Below are 25,050 nucleotides of genomic sequence, written 5' to 3'. Positions count from 1 at the left end.
ACTGCGAGAAGATCCAACCAGTCCATCCTCCAGGAAATAAAGCCCGGCTGCTTACTGGAAGGAAGGAAGTACTTTGGCCACATCATGAGGAGACAGGAAAGCCTAGAGAAGACAATTATGCTGGGGAAGGTGGAAGGTAAAAGAAAGAGGGGCCGACCAAGGGCAAGATGGATAGATGGCATCCTTGAAGTGACTGGACTGACCTTGAAGGAACTGGGGGTGGTGACGGCTGACAGGGAGCTCTGGCGTGGGCTGATCCATGAGGTCACGAAGAGTCGGAGACGACTGAACGAATGAACAACAACAATAATAATAATAATTATAGATGGGCTCAAAGCCAACCTTGAAAACTCTGGCATAGACACTGAGAACTGGGAAGCCCTGGCCCTTGAGCGCTCCAGTTGGAGGTCAGCTGTGACCAGCAGTGCTGTGGAGTTTGAAGAGGCAGGAATGGAGGGCGAAAGAGAGAAACGTGCCAAGAGGAAGGCGCATCAAGCCAACCCCGACCGAGACCACCTTCCACCTGGAAACCGATGCCCTCACTGCGGGAGAAGATGCAGAGCAAGAATAGGGCTCCACAGTCACCTACAGACCCACCGCCGGGACACTACACTTGGAGGACCATCATCCTTGGACTACGAGGGATCGCCTAAGTATAAATGTAGTAGTATGATGATGATGATGATGATGATGATGATAATTGGGAGGCGCAAAGCCCGGCTCTCACTTTAAGGCGACGCCGGAGGAGGGGCTTCGGGAGAGAGGGCAGGGATTGGTTGGGAGGGAAGGCACGCGCGCAGGAAGGAGCCTTTCCGGAAGCACAGGGCTTTCCCCCTTCCCTCCCTCCCTCCCTCCCTCCCTCCCTCCCTCCCTCCCTCCCTCCCTGCCTTGTTATCATTGCCTCGCTTCTTCCCCGCAGGTGTGTCGGCGGGCACCATGGCCCAGCGGGCCTTCCCGAACCCCTTTGCCGACTATGACAAGTCCCTGGCCGCGGGATACTTTGACTCCTCCGGGAGGGTGAGTCCGGCCCTGCCTTCTCTTCTGCCAAAGGGAGTGAGAGGGAAAGAGGAGCATCCCTTTACTGCCAGGCTGGGATGAGCTGGGAAAGGCCAAACCCGCTTCATCTAGAACGTCAGTTGTTCAGTTGGAAGGCCAGTGGGCTTGGCTGCGTTTTGAATGGCCTCAGAAAGTAAATAGGCAGTTTATGTAACCATGGCTGTCTCTCAAGTCCCTTCTGCACTGCCATATCCACTCCAGATTAGGTGCTTTGTTCTGGGGCCCCTTCCAGACAGCTGAATAAAATACCACGCTTTCTGTTTATATGGCAATGTGAACTCAGATAATCCAGTTTGGAGCAGATATGGTGGAAGATCTGTGTTGATATTCTGGGTTATAGGGCTGTGTGGAAGCACCCTGGATTATATGGCAATGTAGTCTCAGGGCCCTTCCACACAGCCATATAATCCCAGAATATCAAGGCAGGAAATCCCACAATAACTGCTTTGAAATTGATTGTCTAATGGCCCTTCCACACAGCCCTATATCCCAGAATATCTGCTTTGAAATTGATTATCTGAGGGCCTTTCCACACAGCCCTGTATCCCAGAATATCAAGGCAAGGATTCCCACAATATCTGCTTTGAAATTGATTATCTAAGGGCCCTTCCACACAGCCATATAACCCAGAATATCAAGGCAGGAAATCCCACAATCTCTGCTTTGAAATTGATTATCTAAGGGCTCTTCCACACAGCCATATAACCCAGTTCAAAGCAGGAAAATGTGGGTTTTTATACAGCTGCGTGGAAGGGGCCTCAGATAACCCAATTCAAAGCAGATCATGTGGATTATATGCTTTGATAATCTGGGTTATATGGCAGTGTAGAAGGGGGACTAGGATGCTCTTACACTGAAAAATAAATGCAGTTTGACACCACTTTTACTGCCAAGGCTCAAGGCTTTGGAATTCTGAATCATTTCATGCCCCTTTCTACCCTGCCATATAAAATCCAGATTATCTGGCAGTGTAGATTAATATAATCCAGATCAAAGCAGATAATCTGGATTATCTGCTTTGATAAACAGGATTACATGGCAGTGTAGAAAGGGCCTTAATCAGAGAAGGCTGAAGACCTAGTAAAACTACAACACCCACAATTATTATTACTATTATTATATTTGTTTATACCCTACTTTTTCTCTCCAGGAGACTCAAAGCAGTTTACACTGAAAGAATTTCAATGCGATTTAAAATCTACAAATATACAAACATTTCAACAGAATTAAATATCACTGGTATTTTAAAAAAACAGTTAAAATCCATAACAACATAATCCAACTGCACTGAGCTGTGGCAGTTCACGTGATGTTAAACTGCATCCATTCTTCCATGTAGAGAGAGATGCGCCCTCAGTCTCTGGCCCCTTCTACACTGCTATCAAATCCCATTCAAAGCAGATAATCTGGGGTGCTCAATATCTTCAAAAATGGACAGAAAAGCGTTATCAAATTGTTAAGATAGTGTGGGTTAATTGGGGGGGGGGGGGAAGAGATATTGTGAGTTATCTAGAAAAAGGTATTGTGAGATCTATGATAATAGAGGTAATAAATAGAGATAATATAGTAATAATAGAGGACATAATGATAACAGAAGTAATAATAAATAGGTAAAGTAAAGGTAAAGGTTTTCCCCTGACATTAAGTCCAGTCGTGTCTGACTCTGGGGGTTGGTGCTTATCTGCATTTCTAAGACGAAGTGCCGCCGTTGTCCGTAGACACCTCCAAGGTCATGTGGCCGGCATGACTGCATGGAGCACTATTACCTTCCTGCCAGAGTGGTATCTATTGATCTACTCACATTTGTATGTTTTTGAACTGCTAGATTGGCAGAAGCTGGGACTAACAGCAGGAGCTCACGCCGTTCCCCAGATTCAAACCTGCGACCTTTCAGTCAACAAGTTCAGTAGCTCAGTGCTTTAACCCAATGTGCCACCGTGGGTTAAACAGAGATGATAATAATATATTAATAGATATAATAACCATGATAGCGATAATAATAAATAGAGAATAATAATAATAATAATAATAATAGAGGAAATAATGATAATAGAGGTCATAATAATAGAGATAATGTGAGGATAGCAGGCCCTTGGTATCCTCTGCGGGTTGGTTTCATGACCCCTATGGATGCTGAAATCCATGGGTGCTGTAGTCCCATTATATATAATGACATACCAAAATGGCATCCCTTATCCAAAGTAGCAAAATCAGGCTTGCTTTTGGGATACATGCGAATCTTGGATGGTGAGGAGCATGGACGAAGAATCAATGGATACAGAGTACTGATTTATTTTTTGCTGCATGGTTTAAAGTCAAGCTCATGTTCCACTTCAGTTTTTAGATTAGAGGAATGGAGTTCCAGGCTGAGGTTTAAGGGGAAAATATAGGAAAGAGGGAAAGGTAGGATCAGTTATTGAAGACTCATCAAGACAACTCTGTTATACCAGTGTGATTCTATTTGAACCCGCCATAGAGACATCCTGTGAAATCCTGGGATTGACAGTTGAGTGAGAGGCCTTTGCGACCTCCAGCTGAGCAGCTCTTTCATATCTCTGAATAAACTTAAAACCCCATAGGATGTTGCAGAGCATCAAAATAGAATCGTCAGGTTATTATTAAGAAGTGTGACAAGGTCCTGAGAAGCAATCCTGGGAAGCCATGGACATGTTTGCTTGTATTGATGGGGAGCATTGCGTTAAACCTTCTCTGGCTGTGGCTCCCTGGGACAATATCAGACAACTTTTTCTCACCTCTTTGTACCACATGCATATATTTCCTCACTAAGTTACACAGAGGACCATCATCTCAGGCCTCTTCTACACGGATTACCTGCTTTGAACTGGAGTATATGGCAGTGTAGACTCTCATAATCAGTTCAAAGCTGATAATATGGGTTATCTTCTTGGATGATCTAGATTATATGACAGTGTAGGAGGAACCTGAGTATATGGGCTATACCCTTTTGCATTTCAGATTTACAGTGATAACTAAAAAGTCAAGATGAGAAGACCTGACTCACCTTTGCTGAAAGGTGTGGCATAAAAACATGTCCAAGAAAGCTAGGAACTTCCCTAAGGCAAGATGCGTTCAGAGTCACACCTCATTTTTTCCCCTGAGATAAATCTATGTTTCCATGGCAGAATTATTTTTTCCTTGGTGGTGAATGCTATGTAAAGTCTTTATGACTCCCACAAATGTAAGCATAAAGGGACTCAGGGACAATTTCACAGCACTTCATTATTCAAAGTTGTGTATTATTCTTGATATCCAAAAGTCATAGAAAGTGCTTTAATTGGGCATAACGTTTATTGGATTGATGACCGGGAATCCTGAACTTTTATATATAACAGACATTGAAAGTCAATGCAAAAGAAGCACTAATTTTGGACAGTTCTTATTTGGCAAACCAGAGTTGGATTGGGAATCTATTGGTGCTGATTTTAGGACTCCTAATAATATTAGTGTGCATCTGATCCCACACATAAGTTTGATTCAAAGGCATTTTCCCAAATGCAATGAATGCGTTCTCTTTCCTATTCCACCAGCACAGTCATACATTTGCTTTTGCTGTTTTAATATCTGCTGAGGGACTAGAGAGAACACCTTAGACATTTTGTAAACAGATATGATGTCCAGGCATTTTCATATACTACCTAAGATGCCAAGTGGGAAGCCTAGCTAAATTCTGGACAAATCCCATTATATGTTAAATATGCAATATCAGTGTATGCAGAATAATATAGCATGTAATATTATGGTTTTAGTTGTACAGAATTTCATAGGGACTTCAAGCTTAACCCTTAGTTTGAAATATGCTACCTTGAGAACAATCCAACAAATTGTAATAGCTTGAATATTTATTTATTTATTTTATTTATAGTATTTATATTTTGCCTTTCTCACCCTGCAGGGGACTCAAGGCGGATTACAGTGTACATATACATGGCAAACATTCACTGCCATAGACACACAACATATATAGACAGACACTCAGAAGCTATTTAATATTCCAGCTTCTGGCCACCACTGACACTTCCTCATTGTTTGCATACTTCCTGGAGGTTTTTATGGCCTCGTAAATCATTTAAATTAGCCTCCCCAGATAAATGGTACCTACATTTCCTACTTGACAGTTGCAACTGTCTTTCGGGCTGCAAAGGCAACAACAAGCTAACAATTTTGGTCGGAAGCTCACTCCGACCCGAGCTAGCTTCGAACTCATGACCTTTGGGTCAGTAGTGATGTTAATGCAGCTGACTCCCAGCCAGCTGCGCCGCAGTCCCAGTGCTGGACAAGAACACTGGGAGAGCAGTGTTTGGATCACTACTCAGCCATGGAAACCCGTTGGGTGACATGCTCTGAGCCTCAGAGGAAGGCAAGGGCAAACCCTGTCTGAAAAAAGCCCAAGAATACCATATAATAGGGTGGTCAAAAGTCAGAAATGACTTGAAAGCACACAAGAACAAATCTTATGGACAGTATGCAAGGGCTTGAATTAAGAATTGATTTGGTCTCGTAGGCAAATCGGCTTCTTAATCTCTGCTCCCCATCTTAAAATCAGAAAAGTCCATTTCCCCAAACTGTGATGGGAGGAATGAAATGCAGATCACAGGGTGCCCTTCATCCTACACCATCTGCATGTGATTTGGGTTTTTCTTTTACTTTTCCTCTGACGTTTCTCTCTTCTATGAATACGGAAATATGTGTGCATGCATTTAGACCATCCAAAAATAATCTACTTCAACATCAGTTGTGTTTATCGGAATTGAAATATAGTGGCAAAGGGAAGCCAAGCATCTGCAATATGCCCCAGCCTCTCGGCACCTTTTGCAGATGTTTTCCTGTTAAGCTCAGCTCTCCAACTGGCTTCTTGGCTACCATTTGTTCTTTTCAGCATATATATGAAACCTTCCCTTCTTTTTAAAAAAAAGCCCTGTAGAGTAATCTTCTATTTACCAAATTATTTTACACAGCAGCACAATTTTGCTTCAGTGTATGTGACAGTAAATACTGGAAGTATGAAGAACGGAAACATGTTCCTAAATGGAGAACATTTAGGAGAAAAATTGCCTCCAGAACATGGCCATATAGACCGGAAAAACCTACAACAACCCAATGTTCCTAAATGCTTAGACATAGTAAACTTTCTCAGTGATAGGCCCTGATTCCTTGGGCCATGCCTGACAAAATTTGCACTCTTGAGCTTGTCACTGATGTGCCCATGATACCTCTGGTCTTGCAGTAGGTTTGTCCTGCAGTTGATTTCTGGTGAGTCAGCATGGGCTATCAAGCAGCATCGTAATGTGCTATTTCCATCCTTTTTGTCGAACTGCAGCCAACTAGCAGAAAGTACCACTGAAAACTTTAGCCTCTGAGGTCCCGTGGGGGAGGGGGGGTGGGAAACAGCAGTGCTGTAGCCTGAAAGTAATGAAGGTATAGGTAACCTAGGTACCCTTGGGGGAATACGGCCTTAAATATTTAAAACTAGGTTTATAAACATAGATAATTGAAAGAAAAGCAGACTTAAATCAGTTAGAGTCCTGTCTTAGGGTGATTGGGGATTTTGATTTTGTATCCCTCTTTTGGTTATTGCTTCCTGAGCAAGCAGTTCTTTGTTTCCTTGAGCTATCCGAAGGAGATCCAACTCACTCTTTTGAAAGTGCTGAGCATTTTAAAGCATCGTATGCATTGCCAAGCTCTTTTGCTGCAATTTAGTAAACCGCAGTCTGTCATCTGAAACGTAACAATGGTTTTTCTATTCCCACCCACAGCTGACTCCTGAGTTCACACAACACCTGAACAATAAGATCAGAGAGCTTCTGCAACAGATGGAAAGGGGGCTTAAATCTGCAGACCCCAGAGATTGCACTGGCTATACAGGCTGGGCAGGTAGGATGATGGATCTACAAAGATATGTGAATTTAATGCATCTGTCATTCAGCTAAACTGTATGTCTTTGCCCACAAAGACTTAGATCAGGAATGGAGAATTTGTTGGCCTTCAGATGTAGGGCTACAGTTTTCATCTGTTAAATCTGGAGACCTGCACGCTCCCACTCCTTGATTTAGGAAATGCTGAGTGGACATGAAGATAAAATCCACACTGATTATATGGCAGTGTGGACTCAGATAGGGCTCCACAGTCACCTACGGACCCACCGCCAGTACACTGACCCTGGAAGACTATCCTACTTGGACAACGAGGGATCGCCGAAGAAGAAGAAGAAAAAGAATAAGTAGTAATTGTCAGGAGCACCTAGTACCACCAAGAGCCAGTGATGATGGCCTTGGCTTTTGGTTTACTGGGTCTCTCATTTCCCATCAGGAAGTTTGAAAGGTAGAAAGCTGTACTGTTTAAAAAATGAGGAAATGCAAGTGACATTTGCCAGAGAAGTGTGCTATTTGTTGACAATATAGAGAGGAAGCATCCTTGGTGAAAAATTAAGAAAAAAAGGGCCCATTTCATTTTTTCAGGAAACCCTGTTTTTATTTCTTGCTCTGTTTCTTATGTATCCTTACCACCTCTATTTGGTGCTAATTTTGCCCACTCCTCTCCTTTCCTAGTTCCTCACAGTCCTGAAGAAGAAATTTAAGAGGCTTTTGTAAGGGCTAATGTAACCTACTAAAGAACGTCTGCTGTTACATCTTTAATTAAGATGCTTGAAACGTTTGAGCCTCAAACTATGCTGAGTCCGGTAAAATAAGGTTTTTGTAAAGCTATCCAAGTCTAATCCTTCTTTTTTGTTGACTGCAGTAAAACATACAATATTACATATTACTGTCTTTGCTTTATGCAACAATTAGGAATTATTAGACTGGATCATTTTTTATCTCTAAAGCAGAAAATTGAATTCAATTCTTGTGGGTTTTTTCGGGCTATATGGCCATGTTCTAGAGGCATTTCTCCTGACGTTTCGCCTGCATCTATGGCAAGCTTCCTCAGAGGGTGAGGTCTGCTGGAGCTGGAAAAAAAGGGGTTTATATATCTTTTTTTCCCAGCTCCAGCAGACCTCACCCTCTGAGGAAGCTTGCCATAGATGCAGGCGAAACGCCAGGAGAAATGCCTCTAGAACATGGCCATATAGCCCGAAAAAACCCACAAGAACTGAGTGATTCCGGCCATGAAAGCCTTCGACAATACAGAAAATTGAATGTTTGCTTAAGGGAAGAAACCTAAATATTTACATATGAAACTGTTCCTTCTGCATAGTTTGCTGCCAAAATTAGCTTGTAGGTGGCAAACCCTATTTGCATATTAAATGAAGATAGTTTGATGTCTTGTTACTCTTCTCTCTTGGTAAAATATTAAATTATAGCTGGGACATATTGTGTGTCTCTGTTTATACTTGCTCCTTTTGACTCAAACTAATTGCAGTCAGTCCTCCACATTTGCAGGTTTCACTTTTGCAGATTTGATGATTTGCCAATTTGTTTAATATGTTCTGCCTAGCAACTTTATCACATTGGGATATAATCCGTTTACATCAGTATGCACCCCATGTTTTTTTAGGACTGGATGCATACTGTATTGAGACAGGATGCATACTCTCCTCGTCACACCTGATTATTACTATTCTTATGATTTGAAAAGGATTTGGCTGATTAAACCATGGAAGGCTGGCTCCTCCCAATCCATTCAAAACACCCCCTTCATCACTCTATGACCTTTTAAAAAGTATCATTGCTAATGGGGTGCATACAGGTTTTCCTATTACACACAAAAAGAGTGCTTCAGCAACAGAAGAATCCGTAGTTTCAAAAAACACAATTAGAATTCCGTCTGCAAATAATCCGTGTTTGCGACACTTTGCACACAGCTTCCAACGGAATACTGACTGGATGGGATAAACGTCATATAATGGGACCTGTCTGAAATAATTCTCAGTCTCAAAAATGGAGTATTTCAGCAGCCATGATTTTAACAGGAGCAGAGCGCAGGGAGCATACAACCCCCCTGTTGCGCCAACTCCACTGGCTACCGATCTGCTACCGGGCTGAATTCAAAGTGCTGGCGTTGGCCTTTAAAGCCCTAAACGGTTCCGGCCCAAGCTACCTATCTGACCGCATCTCTGCCTATGAACCCACCAGGACTTTGAGATCTTCCGGGGAGACCCTGCTCTCGATCCCGCCTGCTTCTCAAGCTCGGCTGGCGGGGATGAGAGATAGGGCCTTCTCAGTGGTGGCTTCTCGGCTGTGGAACGCCCTTCCTACGGACATTAGACTAGCACCATCTCTAATGGTATTCCGCAAAAAGGTGAAGACCTGGATGTTTGTGCAGGCGTTTGAGTAATTTAGTGCAATCTGGTAATGGAACATAGGAATGGAACAATGGACGACGAACCTGGACTACGCTTGGATGATGAGAAGATTGGGTACGGTTGTTTTTTGTAATAATTGTGCATTGTAATTGCTTATTGGTAATTTATGGATAATGTGTTAAGTCAATTGTTATATGTTGTATGGAACCACTGCTGTTTCTACTGTTTTTACTGTTTGTGAACCGCTGTGAGTCGCCTTCGGGCTTGAGATACAGCGGTATATAAGCAAAGTAAATAATAATAAGTAAATAAATATTTCCTAATATGATAAGGTCTTAGGAATCTCTAGATCAGGGATCCTCAAACTAAGGCCTGGGGGCCGGATACGGCCCTCCGAGGTCATTTACCCGACCCTGACTCAGAGTCAACCTAAGTCTGAAATTACTTGAAAGCACACAACAACAACATCAATCCTATCTCGTCAGCCAAAAGCAGGCCTACACTTCCCATTGAAATACTAGTAAGCTTATATTTGTTAAAATTGTTCTTCATTTTAATTATTGTATTGTTTTTAAGTGGGGGTTTTTTGCACGACAAATAAGATATGTGCAGTGTGCATAGGAATTCATTCTAGTTTTTTTCCAAATTATAATCCGGCCCTTCAACAGTTTGAGGGACTGTGACCTGGCTCTCTGTTTAAAAAGTTTGAGAACCCCTGCTCTAGATCGTCCAGACACTGATTCACTTTATTTTATAGTGCAACTAATGCTATTCAGAAACAAATCCTTCAGTTAACATAAGTTCAACCAAAAGAACTTGAGTTAAATGTTGAAAAGTAGAACTAATGCTTAACATTGACTTATTCTTCTTTTATCTATCTCTGAGAGTACTTTGCATGTTTTATTATGTATAGCCTACATATATTCAGTTCTAATAGGAATAATTAGTAAAACAAATTAGTGTTTTATTGGAAGATATAAATCATGTCAAAGCTTATTATAATCAGTTTTTTAAAGTAGTCTTTTAAAGCAAGTTCTTTTAGTTGAACTTCCAGAATTGTTAATGGTAGAAAGTAGTAAAACATAGTTTGTCAAGCATTTTAACACAGAAAATAATGTTTCATGTTAAAATGAGACCATGACCGGCCCATAACTGGGGGGTGGGGGGTGGGGGTCTTTTAAGGGTTTAACCCCCCCCCTCCCGAAATGAGTCAGGTTAAAAAAACTGGTTTACTTATGAATTGGTAACTAGTTAAAGTTCATGAACAAACCAATTTGTTTTAACCTGACACATTGAGTATGGAAAAATGTGATTTAAATATAGACATTGTTGTTCAAGGGCAGTTCTTACACTTCCTGTGCAAAGGGCTATTCTCTTCTGTGGACATCTTTCCATTTACACACCCCTGACCAGTGGTGTGTTAGACCAGTGCTAGGAAAACGACTGCTTTCTTTTCATAAGAATAGTTCCAAGTACACACCTTTTGAAGATGTGGCTAATGGTAACATGCCTCTGCACTGCCCTCATTGGGAATGCTAAAACTGTGAATGCCTAGAGAACAGACAAGGTTATTAACTTCACCAGGATATGGAAATTTGCCCGTAATGTACATGGAGAATTGAATCATCTGTGGTGTGAAGCTTTGGAGATTACCCGTGCAAAATGAGAAAATGATCTAAATTTAAAACTCTCCCCAGTACAGTGGAAAGTAATTTTGAAGGCTGCTCCTTTTTTTTTTCTTCATTTTTTTAGCTGCATTGAAATCTGCCAACACCGGCTCTCTTAATTTAGTCTTAAATGCAGAGACCTGTGTTGTCTTACAAATTGTTAATGAAATGGAAATACACTGCAAGAGATAAAATGAGAAATCTGGAAATGATGCAGGCCGCTGGGCCCCATTATATTGTTTAAGGATGCCTGCAGACCTGTCTTTGGTTCAGTTTTCCAACAAGCAGGGTTTTGTGTCCTGTGACAAATTATTTGAAAGAAGTTATACCAATGGCCTTTCAGCTGAACATAACATAAGCTCCATAAAGCTCTATTTATGAGGAATGATCTTGCTATTTCTGATATCCACCCCAGGTGAATCAGTGTTCCTATCTGGGCTTTGGGGAATATTTTAAGTATCTGTTTAAAATATTATTGTGAATTGCCAGTTAGATTTCCTGCAACCCATTCTTTACGGCAGAGGTGAGAACTGGAGAGTCTTTCAGGTGTTTTAAATCACATTTCTTATCACTAGATACACAAAAACATTTGGAGAACTGCATGATGCCCACCAGCCTTATGGCGTGGCTTATTTATCATTCATATTGGTGTAGCTTTCCCAAAGCTCACAAGTCCATAGCAGAGACAGGATTTGAAGTCTCCCTCAGGATGAGAAAAGCGGTATACAAATACTGTAAATAAATAAATAAATAAATTAGATCTGGTTTGCCTCTCATACCAAACCAAAGTGTTTAAACAAAGGAAACAGCCAGGCACATCTTAACACCTCTCAACAAAAGATTTTCCCAGGCTCAGGCAGGCCTTCAAATGCTAATCAGGGTGGTCAGTTGAAACATTCACACCTGGCTCCAGCAGACAAAAGTCCTTTGTCCCACCATGGTCATTCCACAGATATATAAACCCATTTCCTACTTCCAACAGACCTCACTACCTTTGAGGATGCTTTCCATAGATGCAGGCGAAACGTCAGGAGAAAATGCCTCTAGTACATGGCCATATAGCCCGGAAAAAGCAACAACAACCCAAGCCTTAAAGACTTTGTAAAAAAATGATTCCATAGCATTGAACCTATGGCAGTTAAAATGGTGTCCAACTGCATTAATTTTACAGTTTAGATGCCGCTTGAATTTACTTCCTCAATTGCATCTAAGGAAATAAACTCAGTCTATGAAAAATCATGCTACCAACTTCATTATCTCAGTCTTTAAGATAATACAAGATTCTTTTGTGTACCGGTATTTCCAGATTAACTGAATTCTGCTCCCACGTTTATGGTCCAAAGGAAGGAAGTGTTGTTAGCTGAAAAAACTCAGAAATAGACTATTGAGTTTTTCAACATATTATGTTCATGATGGAGTCCCTGGTGGTGCAGCAGGTTAAACCACTGAGCTGTTGAACTTGCTGACCAAAAGGTTGGTAGTGCGAATCTGGGGAGCAGGGTAAGCTCCTGCTGTTAGGCCCAGCTTCTATGAACCTAACAGTTTGAAAACATGAAAATGTGGGTAGATCAATAGGTACCGCTTTGGCGGGAAGGTTGGCCACATGACCTTGAAGGTTTCTACGGACTACGCTGGCTCTTTAGCTTAGAAATGGAGATAAGCACCACCTCCCAAAGTCAGACACGACTAGACTTAATATCAAGGGGAAACCTTTACCTATGTTCATAATATATGAAAATACTGTAACACTAATTTTATTTTTAAAAATTTAAATAACACATGGTTTGAGTGTTTGATTAGAACTCTGGAAGGCCAGGATTTTAGTTACGTAACATCCAGGCATTAATCTGAGTGGTGTTCTGTTTTTCCTAAATCTTTTTTCAGGCATTGCTTTGCTATACTTGCATCTGTATGATGTGTACGGAGACTCGTCCTTCCTTCAGATGGCTCAGGAGTATGTCAAGAAGAGCCTCGGCTGCCTAACAAAGCGATCCATCACCTTTTTATGTGGGGATGCTGGACCTTTGGCGGTGGCTGCTGTGGTATACCACAAGCTGCAGAATGACAAGCAGGCAGAAGACTGCATTGCTCGGTAATGTCTTGGGAATGTGTGAGAGGATGGGTTCTCCTCAAGTTGGGCATTCAACAGCATAAGTTTAGCAGTCTCAATTTCATATGGAGTATTGCATCAGAAAACTGGGACAGAGAGGATCATCTCTGTTTCCCGTTGCAGCCGTCCTTCCCACCTTCCTCCAGGATCTTCGCCAAAGGTCTCCAGAGTCAGATCTTGCAAGTAGAAATGGGGAGAAGAATGATTGTTTAGCTGGTGGTGCTGCACCCATGTGGTGTGGGATATAGGCCAAGGTATCATCAAGTGTAGGCAAGGTGAATATGTGGAAGGGAAACAAAGAGGCCTCTGCAATTCTGTTTTCATGGGAACACAAGCGTATAGAGGAGATGCAGCTTTCCATTGTGTCAGCTTGGAAGAAACCCAGTGTAGCTTGTTGCCAATGTAGCGTATACTGAGATTATTGAAGGAGGAGGAAACAGGCAGAGTTTTTATAAGGTATTTATATATATATGTCTGTGTATATTTATATTTGTACAATGTAATTTATTTATCAAAATATTTACACAATTTACCTTACAGTTCTCAATACGTAATTGAATATAATGCAGTTTTGAACTATTTTTCAAGTGTTGCAAACGGTGCGACCAATTCTGGTATGGGCCTGAATATGACCCATAACTAAAGGGTCTTCTTTATCTTTAATAATAGCTAGATACAGACCACATGTGTTAAACTCAAGACCCATGAGCCAAATCTGACCCTACATGTTGTTTTTGCCCCCCCCCCCCCAATATGCTGGACTCATCATTAGACATCAAGGCTAACTGATGGGAGTTGTGATACAGTAACATCTGATGGGCTGCATTGTTCTATTTAGACATGATAGTGAGGTTTGAATTCAGATACAAGGCTTGTGGGTAGGATTCCTGACTTGAAAATCCCCTTTAATCTTTTCCCAACCTCAGAACTACCAGGGTTATTGAGTTGCAATTACCATTATCCCCAGTCATGCATGTCAAAAGGATTAAGTCCAATGTGTTGGCACTGTGGAACAAATAAGGAATGGTACTCCCATATGTGGTGGGAATGCTTCTGGGAGAAGATAAAGAAAATGATGGAGAAATTATTTAAAGTGTCACTACAGGTAGATTTAGCTATGTTATTAATGGGAGGGATAGACAATACCAAAACGAATGCAAAAGAACAAGAATTGTTCAAAAGTATGATTCAGGCAGGGCAAGCAGAAATAGCATGGGGTGGAAAATGGGGGGAAATGGATGATGGAAAATTGGAGTAGTTATGTATATGATCAGGTCCAATTTCAAATTATAACAAGGTATAACAAGAAGTTAAAATAAAAGAAACAAAGAACAAATTGATGACTTGTATGGAATGGGTTAAAAAAGGTGAAACAAACACAAACATCTTAAAGAAATTAAGGAAACTGTGTGTATGGTTAAAGATAATAGTATAGAATAAATATGTGGTCGGAGGGAAGGATGAAGGGTGGACAACACAGGTGTCTTTTATATTAAAAAAAATAGTTAATTTTTTAAAAGATGCCTATAAAAAGACCTATGTAAACAGCTTGTTCAATGAAATTAGAATGTATCATACAACACATGTACAACTACTAAGGCTACAATCAATTGATATTTTGCAGAATTGTACGAAATTTTAAAAAAGATATTTACATGCCTAGAACTGAAATGTGTAATATTTTTAAGTTACAGAAGGCTCATGTACCTGTTTCTCTTTTAAGCTTGTTACACCTGCCTAAACTTGATGCACGAGTTCCTGATGAGATGCTGTATGGCCGTATGGGGTATTTGTATGCTTTGCTCTTTGTGAATAAGCATTTTGGAGAGGAAAAGATTCCACAGGTCCATATCCAACAGGTACAGTGTCCATTTTCTTCATATACATATGCTACTGTGATCATCCAACCTCTATGTTATACAGTTTATTGGTAAGCATGCAAAATAAAGATTCTTTCAGTTATGAACTCGTTGGACAGCCTTATCCTTATGTCCCTGCCCACCTAATGAACGTATTGAGCCCCTTTTCAAAGTTGTAGGGTTTACTCAACTGAAGTGAAGACAAAGCTCAAGTGTTCTAAAGATATGTAACAAATACACCTGTTAAAATTACACTAAACAGGCTTGTTCTTCACACCTATGAGTGAAATACATATCTCAACATTTCCTATTCCAGCCAGCAAATGGAGAAATATCCAACTGCTAAAAAAATCAAATTGTGGCTTTTAGATATACATATTGCAAAAAGTGCTCTCTGTTAGCCGTCCAAATGTGCCAGTGGCTCATTTACACTTAACTGTGAGAGATCCTCTTGGACAGCAAGAAACCTGGCATATGTTGTGAGGTTTTACCACTGTAGAAAATATTTGTAGGGTATAGCGGCCACATACACTTTTAAAAATGTTTTTTTTAAAATGTGTCATTGGCAAAATGTTGAAGCGTCCAGCCAGCTATTTCTAGAGATGTTGGACTGGCCGCAACAACACGCACCTTGGCTGCATCCAGTTTAATTTACTATAGCGCTCTGTATATGGAGCTTCCTTTGAAAAAGTGTCAGAAACTGTTGTTGGCCAAAAGACCGGCTGCCAAGTTGTTAACTGGGGATGATGATGATAGTTGTAGTAATAATAGTAACAATAATTTATTACCTGTCTTTCCTTGTGGCTTGGGGTGGGGAACACATGATGTCTACAGGGAACATGTAATTCCTTTACCACAAAGGTTTCACTGGCTGCCAGTTCATTTCCATCCACAATTCAAAGTGCAAGTTATGACTGATAAAGACTTATATAGTTCATGTTCAAGCTGTCTGAAGGACCTAATAGCATCCTGTATGAACCTGCCTAATCTCTTAGATCACTGGTGTCAAAACTGTGGCTCTTCTGGAGTTTTGGACTTCAGCTCTCATAATTGGTCAAGCTGGTTAGGACTTCTTGGAGTTGGAGGCCCAAACATCTGAAGTTTGACACCTTCGTCTTACATCTTCAGAGAAGGCCTTTTTTCAGTCCTACCATTTTCCAATGCGGATTTGGTGGGAGCAAGGGAGAGGGCTTTCCTGGTGACGACTCCCAAGCTTTTGCACTCCTTCCTAAGAAAGAGACTAGGATGGCTTCTGCCTTGCTTTCCTTCTGTCCCATTTCCCTTCCTACAAAATTAAAGAATTGAGAGTGATGGGATTTTCATGGTCACTGACTTTTCATCTTCTGTCTTTTAATGGGTTTTAAATAGTTCTGGACGTTGTTCAATGGCATCTTAATAATAACTCTGTATTTTTAATTGATGTTTTTCTTTATATTTTCATCTTTGTGAATTGCTTTGAGCCCTTGTATGAAGGAAAAAGTGGCTTATGAATTAATGTTGCTGTCCAGAAGTCTGGACAGTGAAGATGTAGTAATTCATAGAAATTGATAAATTAACAATGTTGGAGGATACGTCAATGAACATGTTCTTGGAAGAATGGAAACCATTTTATCATTATATATCTGAGGGAAAAGGAAAGACTTTATGTACAGGTTTGGAGACATAAAATGTTGGGATTGTCACTTGAAACAAGCAGAAGTAAACAATTTGCTGGATATAAAGTGTAAGAAAAATGTTAAATTTATAGAGAGACCAACAAAAGAGAAGCTGGAAATCCACTTTTAAAACTAATTTATGTATAGATTGGTAGGTTTAGAGTTACAGATAGAGTAGAGATGTATGATCATTAGTTAATGGTTGGATAAGTATGTCTTTGTTTATGTATTCATATATTTATTCATTGTTGCTTTTCTGCTTGTGTTTTTTGTTGTTAAAATCTTTTAAAATATTGAAAAAATGAATTAATGTTGTTGCTTCTAATCTCTTTTTTATTTCAGGTTTGTGAGGCAGTTTTGGCATCTGGCGAAAACTTAGCTAAAAAGCGAAACTTCACAGCCAAGAGCCCACTGATGTATGAATGGTACCAGGAGTACTACGTAGGAGCAGCCCATGGCCTTGCTGGGATTTATTACTATCTCATGCAGGTGAGGACCTTCCTGTTGAACTGAGAAGGCTCCATTCTGCCTCAGCTGCTAGTTTAAGAGGTCTCATGACTATTTTTTAGCCGGCATCACAACCACTATAATGGTCCAATTCGCAGATCCACAATTGTAGAGGGCCAGCTGTAACAGCCTTTGCTAATGTTTCCTTTCTCGGAGTACATTATGCCAAATTACTAGTGAAGTGCTGATGACTCCAGTCACTTTAGAGGTACTTGAAATGATAAGCAATACATAGACAGGAAGATTGGATCACCTGCTTCCCCTTCAGAGACCTGTTCAGTGTGCAGCTATTTTCCAGAGTGAGGTTTTTGACAGGAGAAGGTGGATTTCCTTGGTCATGGTGTCCTAGCTCTGGAATGGCCACATTGTTTGATCATCAGGTTCCCTAACTGCTCGCTTCCTGGAGATTTGCTGGAGAATATGCTTTTTCATGGTGCTGTTATTTCTGAATTTTTGGAGCTGGTTGTTTTGTTGTCTTTGTTAGCTACCATATTTACTCAAGTCTAATGCTTACTTTTTGAGAGTAAATTACTCAAATTGATTAGATTCAATGGTGCAATAGAATCATGCACTTAAGCTCTCTTGCGCTGTTGAACAAGAGATCCCAGCTGGGGACACATAAGGGAGAGGAAGCAGTGACTGGGAAAAGATTGGTGAGAAGGCCAGATGGAAGGTGCAGCTTTCCACCACACTTTTCGTAGCCGCCACCACCTGATGTTACATCTGAAAGCAATTTTTTTTTCCGTAATGCACACCTTAAAAATTGAGATGTGCATTACAGTCAGTGGTGCATTATTCTCAAGTAAATACAGTGCCTTATTAATCCCTGTATTTAAGAGGTCATCAGTAATCCTTTTTAATATGTAGCCATAACATAGGCCATTAGTCATGGTCAATAATATATGGAGCAACCTGAGCTTGCACCAAGGCTGAAAGAGCTGGGAAAGTAGTGGCACCTTTAATAGCTTTATAACCAGTCCTGACTGTTGAACAAAGTTTCCACTTATCACAGATGTAACAGAGTGTTTGTCTGTCTGTCTCAGCCTGGCCTTGGAGTGAGTCAAGCAAAGCTACACAACGAGGTCAAGCCAAGTGTGGATTTTGTCTGCCAGCTCAAGTTCCCATCAGGCAATTACCCCCCATGCATTGAAGACAACAGAGACCTGCTTGTCCATTGGTGCCACGGGGCTCCCGGTGTTATCTACATGCTCCTCCAGGCCTACAAGGTAGGTGGCTTACTGGGAAGAGAGACATGAGTAGGCTCTCATCCATTCCTAAAGGAGGTTATAATATTTAAATACAGTAACTTTTCCTCCTCAGCTAAAATTAGACTTTTACAAATGATTCCCAGGGATGTCCCCGTTATGCCTCCTGAGTGCGGGACATTCTTATTGCTCAGAGGATTGGCCATGTGTCCTGTTCTGTGGTGGCTGACTAATGGTGACAGGCAGTTGCAACTTAAATAATGGCAGCGCTCCTTCCATTTATCACTCCAAAAATCTTTGAGGGTAAATGGCAAAATTGTGCTCTTGTCCAAGTGAGGGAGGCCACTCCTTGATGAAAGAGCTAATTAGAAAAATAAGCTTCACACACTTTTCTGTCCCAACCTTTGTTTATGCAAGGGACAGTTGCTTATACAGCGGGGCTCCTTCTCTCTACAGGTATTTGGGGAACAGAAGTACCTAAGCGATGCTTTGCAATGTGCGGAAGTGATCTGGCAGTGGGGGCTGCTGAAGAAAGGTTACGGTCTGTGTCATGGTACAGCTGGCAACGCATATGCCTTCTTGACACTTTACAATCTCACTCAGGACATGAAATATCTCTACAGAGCTTGCAAGGTGAGCAGAAGCTGCAAGAGAGAGGAGCAGGCTTCGGGAAAGGCAAGAAGGAATGTGTGTGGCGTGAGCAGAACAGGCTTTAGTTTCTGAGAAGTCATTAAAAACAATTCTGGGATGGAACAAGGTCATTTTGACATTGAGTTTCATGGAACTAAACACTGGTACTAACACTTGATTATTGTAAATGGCAGATGACTAACAACAGAAATGTAAGTAATAATGACAGGTGACCAATGAATTGCAATATAACTGATTAAGCTATTCACCATATGAAAATAATGTAAGCATACTCTTTTTAAAATATTATTTATTAACCATATATGCTCTGTTTCTCCTGAAACAGTTAATACAGTGTGATTTAAAACAATAAAGCATGCTCTTAAAATTTTTCTTTAAAAATATTAAGTTCGAAAAACCTGTCTGGAAAAAAACTCCTTGGCTGCAGATGGAAGAAGAGCAAGAAGTTGGCATTTTATTTGCTCTAGAAAGAGAATTCCAGACTCTAGGAGCTGTTACTGAAAAAGTCCACCTGCATTCCCAAATCTGAAGGTGGTGGGACTGATAATGTTTGAACACTCCTGATGATTTTCAGTGTTATGTTATTTGTTGATATAGACAACAGCTGAAACATTTATTTTACAGCTAGCTCAAAACTTTTCAGTATCCCCCTACTCCTTGCAGTCTCCGGCTGTCCTAAGAGTTTTGAGTCATGGATTGAACTACCTTTAAAATATTTCTTAAGAATTTGGAACACATCTAAATTGCAGATGATGAACATTGACAATCTATGGAAAACAGTCGCCTTTATTATATTTTATTTTTCAACCTTTTTAAATTGTATTGTGCTTTTTAAATTATGGCCAAAGTGTGGCATCGTCATCCGCCTTGAGTCCCCATGGAGAGAAAGGCGGGATATAAATAAGGTAAATAAATAAATAAAATAAAAATGTATTCTCTACTTATAAGTAAATTTTGAAAGAAGAACTTCCTATAATATGTGCAACAAGTTTGTTTCAATTTTTCCTTGTTTAGTTTGCAGAATGGTGTTTGAGTTATGGACAGCATGGATGTCGAACACCAGACACGCCGTTTTCTCTCTTCGAAGGTAATCTCGGTTTCCTCTTCTTTCACCCATGTGAATGTTTCTCTTTGATCACAGATAACTAGTGATGGTGAGGTGGAATATGTTCTCCTAGCAAAAAATTTCAGAAAAGAAATGTACACATGACCTGGTCAAATCAGTTGTGGAACTGTAGTTTGAGGATGGTAGTTCATGGAAAACACTATAGAGCAGCTGTAGGCAAATTCCAATGTAACTGTGTGGAACAAATGTTGATATGACACCTGCTGCATCCCTTGTTTGTTTCAGCTCCAATGAATCACTGACTGTTGTTTCAGTTTAAAGTAGTGGTGCAAGAGGAGCCAAGCCTAGTACAACAAAGGCTGACTGACTCTATAGAAGAGTCGGTCACTGTGCAACGCTGGACAGCAACTCCCAGCATTCTTCACAACTGGGCAAGCTGACCATGATTGCTAAGATATACAGTCCAATGAAGTCTTGATAGTCACATTTATCTTCCAGTCAATGGCAAACATTATGGCACTTAACATGTTGTTGTAAGGCACATAGATTTCTAGTCATCCTTCATCGTGACCACATTGTCGATTTAAAAGAGCTTTTCTAAAGGCCACTTGAAGTGAGTTCATAGCAGAGGTGGAATTTGGGACAATGATTGTTTCACTTACATAGTCACTGGGCTGCATGAGTCTTCATTAGAGTTTTCTGCAAACATCCTCCTCTCTTAAGCAGCAGCTTGACTTTTTCCTGTGCCTTTGGTCATATGCAGCCAAACCAAGGGGAAGACTCCAGAAATAGGCTTTGCTAGACCCACCTGGTCTGCTTTTCCATGCCCACAGAGGCAATCATATGCTCATATAGACATCAACAACATGAGTAAGTCAAGGACAGATTTGAGGGCCACATCTATGGATTTTGATATGACCCTTGGATAGATCAAGAGTAATGCATACGGGTATATTGCAAAGGATGTAAAGGACAAAGCAAAGAAAAACAATGCCAAATTGCATACATAATTCCCACAGGAATAATTACAATGGATGGTGGCTATGAGATAAACTTTTTTTGTGTGTCAGGAGTTACTTGAGAAACTGCAAGTCGCTTCTGGTGGGAGAGAATTGGCCGTCTGCAAAGACATTGCCCAGGGGATGCCATCCTGTGGGAGGCTTTTCTCATGTCCCCGCATGAGAAGCTGGAGCTGACGGGATGGCACTCACCCCACTCCCCGGATTCGAACCTCCGACCTTTCGGTCAGCAGTTCAGTCAGCACAAGGGTTTCACCTATTTCACCACTGGGGGCTCCTATGTGATGAACTAGCTCATGTTTTTTGCCACCCTACTCAGAGAAAAGGGCGATTCCTGTTTGGACAAGAGTTTAAGTATGTTGTTCACATTAACCGATTAATAAGCCAATCTAAATTTAATCAGTATAAACAGTCATTTTTCTGTGTTTAGTTTGTTTACTGTTTCTATTTTCTGTCTTTCTCTTAGGAATGGCTGGAACAATATATTTCCTTGCTGACCTACTGGTGCCCAACAAGGCCAAGTTCCCAGCTTTTGAACTGTAAATGCCACACTCAGTAGTTTTGGGCATGAAACGGTTGCATTTTATTTTTCAAGAGTCAAATTAAATGGGCCATCATCTCATGTATTTATTGGCAAAGCCAAATCTTTCAGGATCTCGTTTTACATTCTTTTCGGGTTTTGACATGCCATTAAAAGCTAGTCACCTTCGTTTTAGTTTTCTGAGTTGATTCCTTTTATTGGAGGGTGGCCCTTCAGGTAGTGTCAGTGGGATTTGCAGCACCATTTGGAGGAGCTCATAATTTCTAGCCATAGTGTACAGAAGATGAAACTGACTCTTTGCACAGGTAAATGTACCATATTTTGTTAAGGCACTTTTAAAAAATATCAAGTGTATTGCTATTTTATGTATCTGGATTTGAAAGAGGTTTTTTCTTCTTGTTAAATACAGATTTATCAGTTTGGGCTACTGCTGCCATTTTAATAGCGCTGTCATTTGGTTAATATGAGGGTATTTTTGGAAGGTGCAAAGGGGAGATACTGTATGTATATGGAGTCCCAACTGTTTTGACTTTCTTTCGTAGTAACTAGGACAGATTCTTCTTTAAGAAACATATAGATCTTATTCTTTTGGATGGCTCTTCATGAGGTTGCAATGACTACTTTGACAGGAATGTACCAAAGTCCTATGTAAGCTCTCACCTTCTTGCTTTCTATGCAAAAGTTCCCACTTGTCTGGTGCTTGCTTCAGCAGCAGGACTCAGCAAGCTTCTCACACTTGAACTACCATGTCTCTTCCACAAATGCTTTAAGCTCTGGGGCTGTCCATATGCAACAAGCATCTGGGACATCCTGGTCTATCGTCCCACGCTTTCCCTTTCATCTGCGAAGTGAATGCATCCTCTCTAGCACAGCAGTGTACTGTGAGATGTTTTGATAAATGACTATCCATCATTCCCTGTTTGTCAGCAGCCTAAGGTTAATCCAGGCTGCAGATGTTCAAGGGGATGACTGCAAATTCCAACGTCTCCTTCTCATGTCCATTTATATAAGCACCAAATATCATCCAGGGTAAACGACACGTATGAAAGTTTAAATGACTGCTTTACTCTTTCCAGTTCATTTCCAGAAGGCACAACTAGTTCAAAACTTTCCCAAATTCTGTTGCAACATATACAACTTTAGATCTTCCAGTGTTTCTTATAATGGGCAGCTAAAAAGGACACTACTGCAAGAATGTAGGCCATCTCTTTTAGACAGCAGCATTAAACGTTTGAGTATATGCTGTATAAGGCAGGCACTATGAGAAGGCATGCATTGTCATTGACAAAATATTTCAGCGTTGATTGTTCAGAAGATGAAAGTGAAGCTGTTGAAACACAAGGTGGCTAATCTAGCTGTTGCTGAGTGTCATGGCTTTAGCAATTAAACCTGCTTTGGAAAACACTTCGTTTTGTTTTTGTTTTTTCCTCCCTTCTAAAGAGCGTCCATGGGGCAAGAAAACCAAAATATTGTTTTAAGGAATAGAGGATGCAAGGATCCGTATCCAGGGTATGAATATGTTGCGTAAATTAATCCTACAGTGTGTGTGTTGTGCCTTGCCTTTAACCATAAGAGATCATCTATATAAATAAAAGTGTAATGTATGTTTGTGGGATTGGCATAACTCAAAAACCACTGGACAAATTAATACCAAATTTGGGCACAATACACCTATCAAGCCAACGAGTGATCATCACTCATAAAAACACTGAAAAACACAGCAGAACAAAAAAACAAAAATTACATTACAATGCATGCGCAAAACCACATATTTATTTATTTACAGTATTTATATTCTACCCTTCTCATCCCGCAGGGGACTCAGGGTGGATTACAATGTACTCATACATGGCAAACATTCAATGCCATAGACATATAACACATATAGTCAGATTTTGCTGTTGTGTGTTTTCAAGTCATTTTGACTTAAGATGGCTCTGTCACAGGGTTTTCCTGCCAAGATTTGAGGTTGAGTTGACCAAGGTCACCAGATGGGTTTCAGTAGCTGAGCAAGAATTCGAATCCTGGTCTCCAGAGTCTTAGTCCAACACTACACCATGCTAATATACCGATGATGATGATGATGTTGATGATGTTCTTACCCATCTTTCTTCAGGTGAGGCACAATACATTTAAAAACAGGTATTGTAAAACATTATGTATATTAAAACATATTTTTATAAAATACATACCATACACAGAACAAATACAGTAAATGCAAGACATGAGTTTGAAATTTTTAGTTGAAATTGACTGGGCAGTTAGGCCTACTGGAAGAGGGAGATCTTCCAATGGCTGGTTTAGCTGTTGAAGCTCTACAGTCCTGGGGCGGCTGATGAAAAAATCAGCCGCCCCAGGACTGGAGTAAACTGGAGTAGACACCTCCAAAGGATGCAAGTGTCTGGCACAGGAGAAGGTGATCCTGTAGGTAGTGTAACCCCATCCAGAACTGATTGATACTGACAAGAATCTCTTTCTTGTCCGGATTCAGTTTCAATTTGTTTTTCCTCATCCAGCCCATTACCTCCTTCAGGCATTAATTTAGAAAACACATACTATCCTTAGTTGAGGCTGTTTTTGAAGGCATGGAGAAATATATTTAGGTGTCATCAGCATACTGCTAACACCCCACCCAATTTCTACAGATTATTTCTCCCAGCAGCTTCATGTAAATATTAAAAACCGCTGGGGATAGAATGGCACCTTGTGGAATGTCACGTAACAGCTCCTTTTTTGAGTAACAGCTAACCCCAACCACCACCATCTGGAACCTGCCTGAGAGATACAACCACAACTGTAACTCAGTGCCTCCAGTTCCCAACCCCTCCAGGTCCTTTAGATGTATACCATGGCCAATGATATCAAAATCTATTGAGAGATCTAGAAGCGCCAACAGGGACACATACAGTTTGTCAGTGTGAAGATTGAGATCATCTACTAAGGCACCCATCACAGTCTCAGCTCAGTATCTGCTCTGAAGCTGGTTTGAAATGGGTTAAGAAAGTGTGTGTCATCCAAGACTGCCTGAAGTTGGAGAGCCACTGTCTTCTCAAGCACCTTGCCCAAAAATGGAGGGTTGGAGACTGATTTGTAATTATTGAGATCCAGGGGATGCAGGGAAGGCTTTTTCAGCAGTGGGCTAACCATTGCTTCTTTTAAACAGGATGGAAAGTTCCCCGCCCTGAGAGATGCATTAATAATTTGTTGTATTTGAGATGGAATTGCATTTCCTCCTTGGATAACCAGCCAAGAGGGCTTCTCCCAACAGCTTACATGCACCAGCAGGAAAAGATGTCCCATGTTAAAATATTTGCTGGAATATAGAAGAGAGATGTTTCCCTTCCGGCAGGTGGCAGTGAAGGTCAATGATTTTTAAGTCATAGGCAGCAACGACTAGAATTCAGATCAAGAACAATGTAAGTAAGGCTGCCAGATCCCAGCTCTCACTCTCCAT

General features: G+C 40.8%; 1 protein-coding gene across 1 annotated transcript; it reads left to right on the top strand.

The window, feature by feature from the left end:
• The first annotated feature begins 847 nt into the window (after window positions 1-847).
• LANCL1 (LanC like glutathione S-transferase 1) lies at window positions 848-23,000 on the top strand. The gene is made up of 9 exons (XM_060782074.2): window positions 848-1,017; window positions 6,831-6,948; window positions 12,868-13,075; window positions 14,817-14,952; window positions 16,950-17,096; window positions 18,158-18,340; window positions 18,776-18,952; window positions 19,985-20,057; window positions 21,522-23,000. Exons 1-9 carry the CDS (start codon window positions 937-939, stop codon window positions 21,596-21,598), a joined length of 1,200 nt encoding a protein of 399 aa, XP_060638057.2. The 5' UTR covers window positions 848-936; the 3' UTR covers window positions 21,599-23,000.
• The last annotated feature ends 2,050 nt before the right edge of the window (window positions 23,001-25,050 follow it).

Source organism: Anolis sagrei, chromosome 1, assembly GCF_037176765.1.
Source record: "Anolis sagrei isolate rAnoSag1 chromosome 1, rAnoSag1.mat, whole genome shotgun sequence".
NCBI classification, from domain to species: Eukaryota; Metazoa; Chordata; class Lepidosauria; order Squamata; family Dactyloidae; genus Anolis; species Anolis sagrei.
This window is presented reverse-complemented; position numbering and strand designations above follow the sequence as displayed.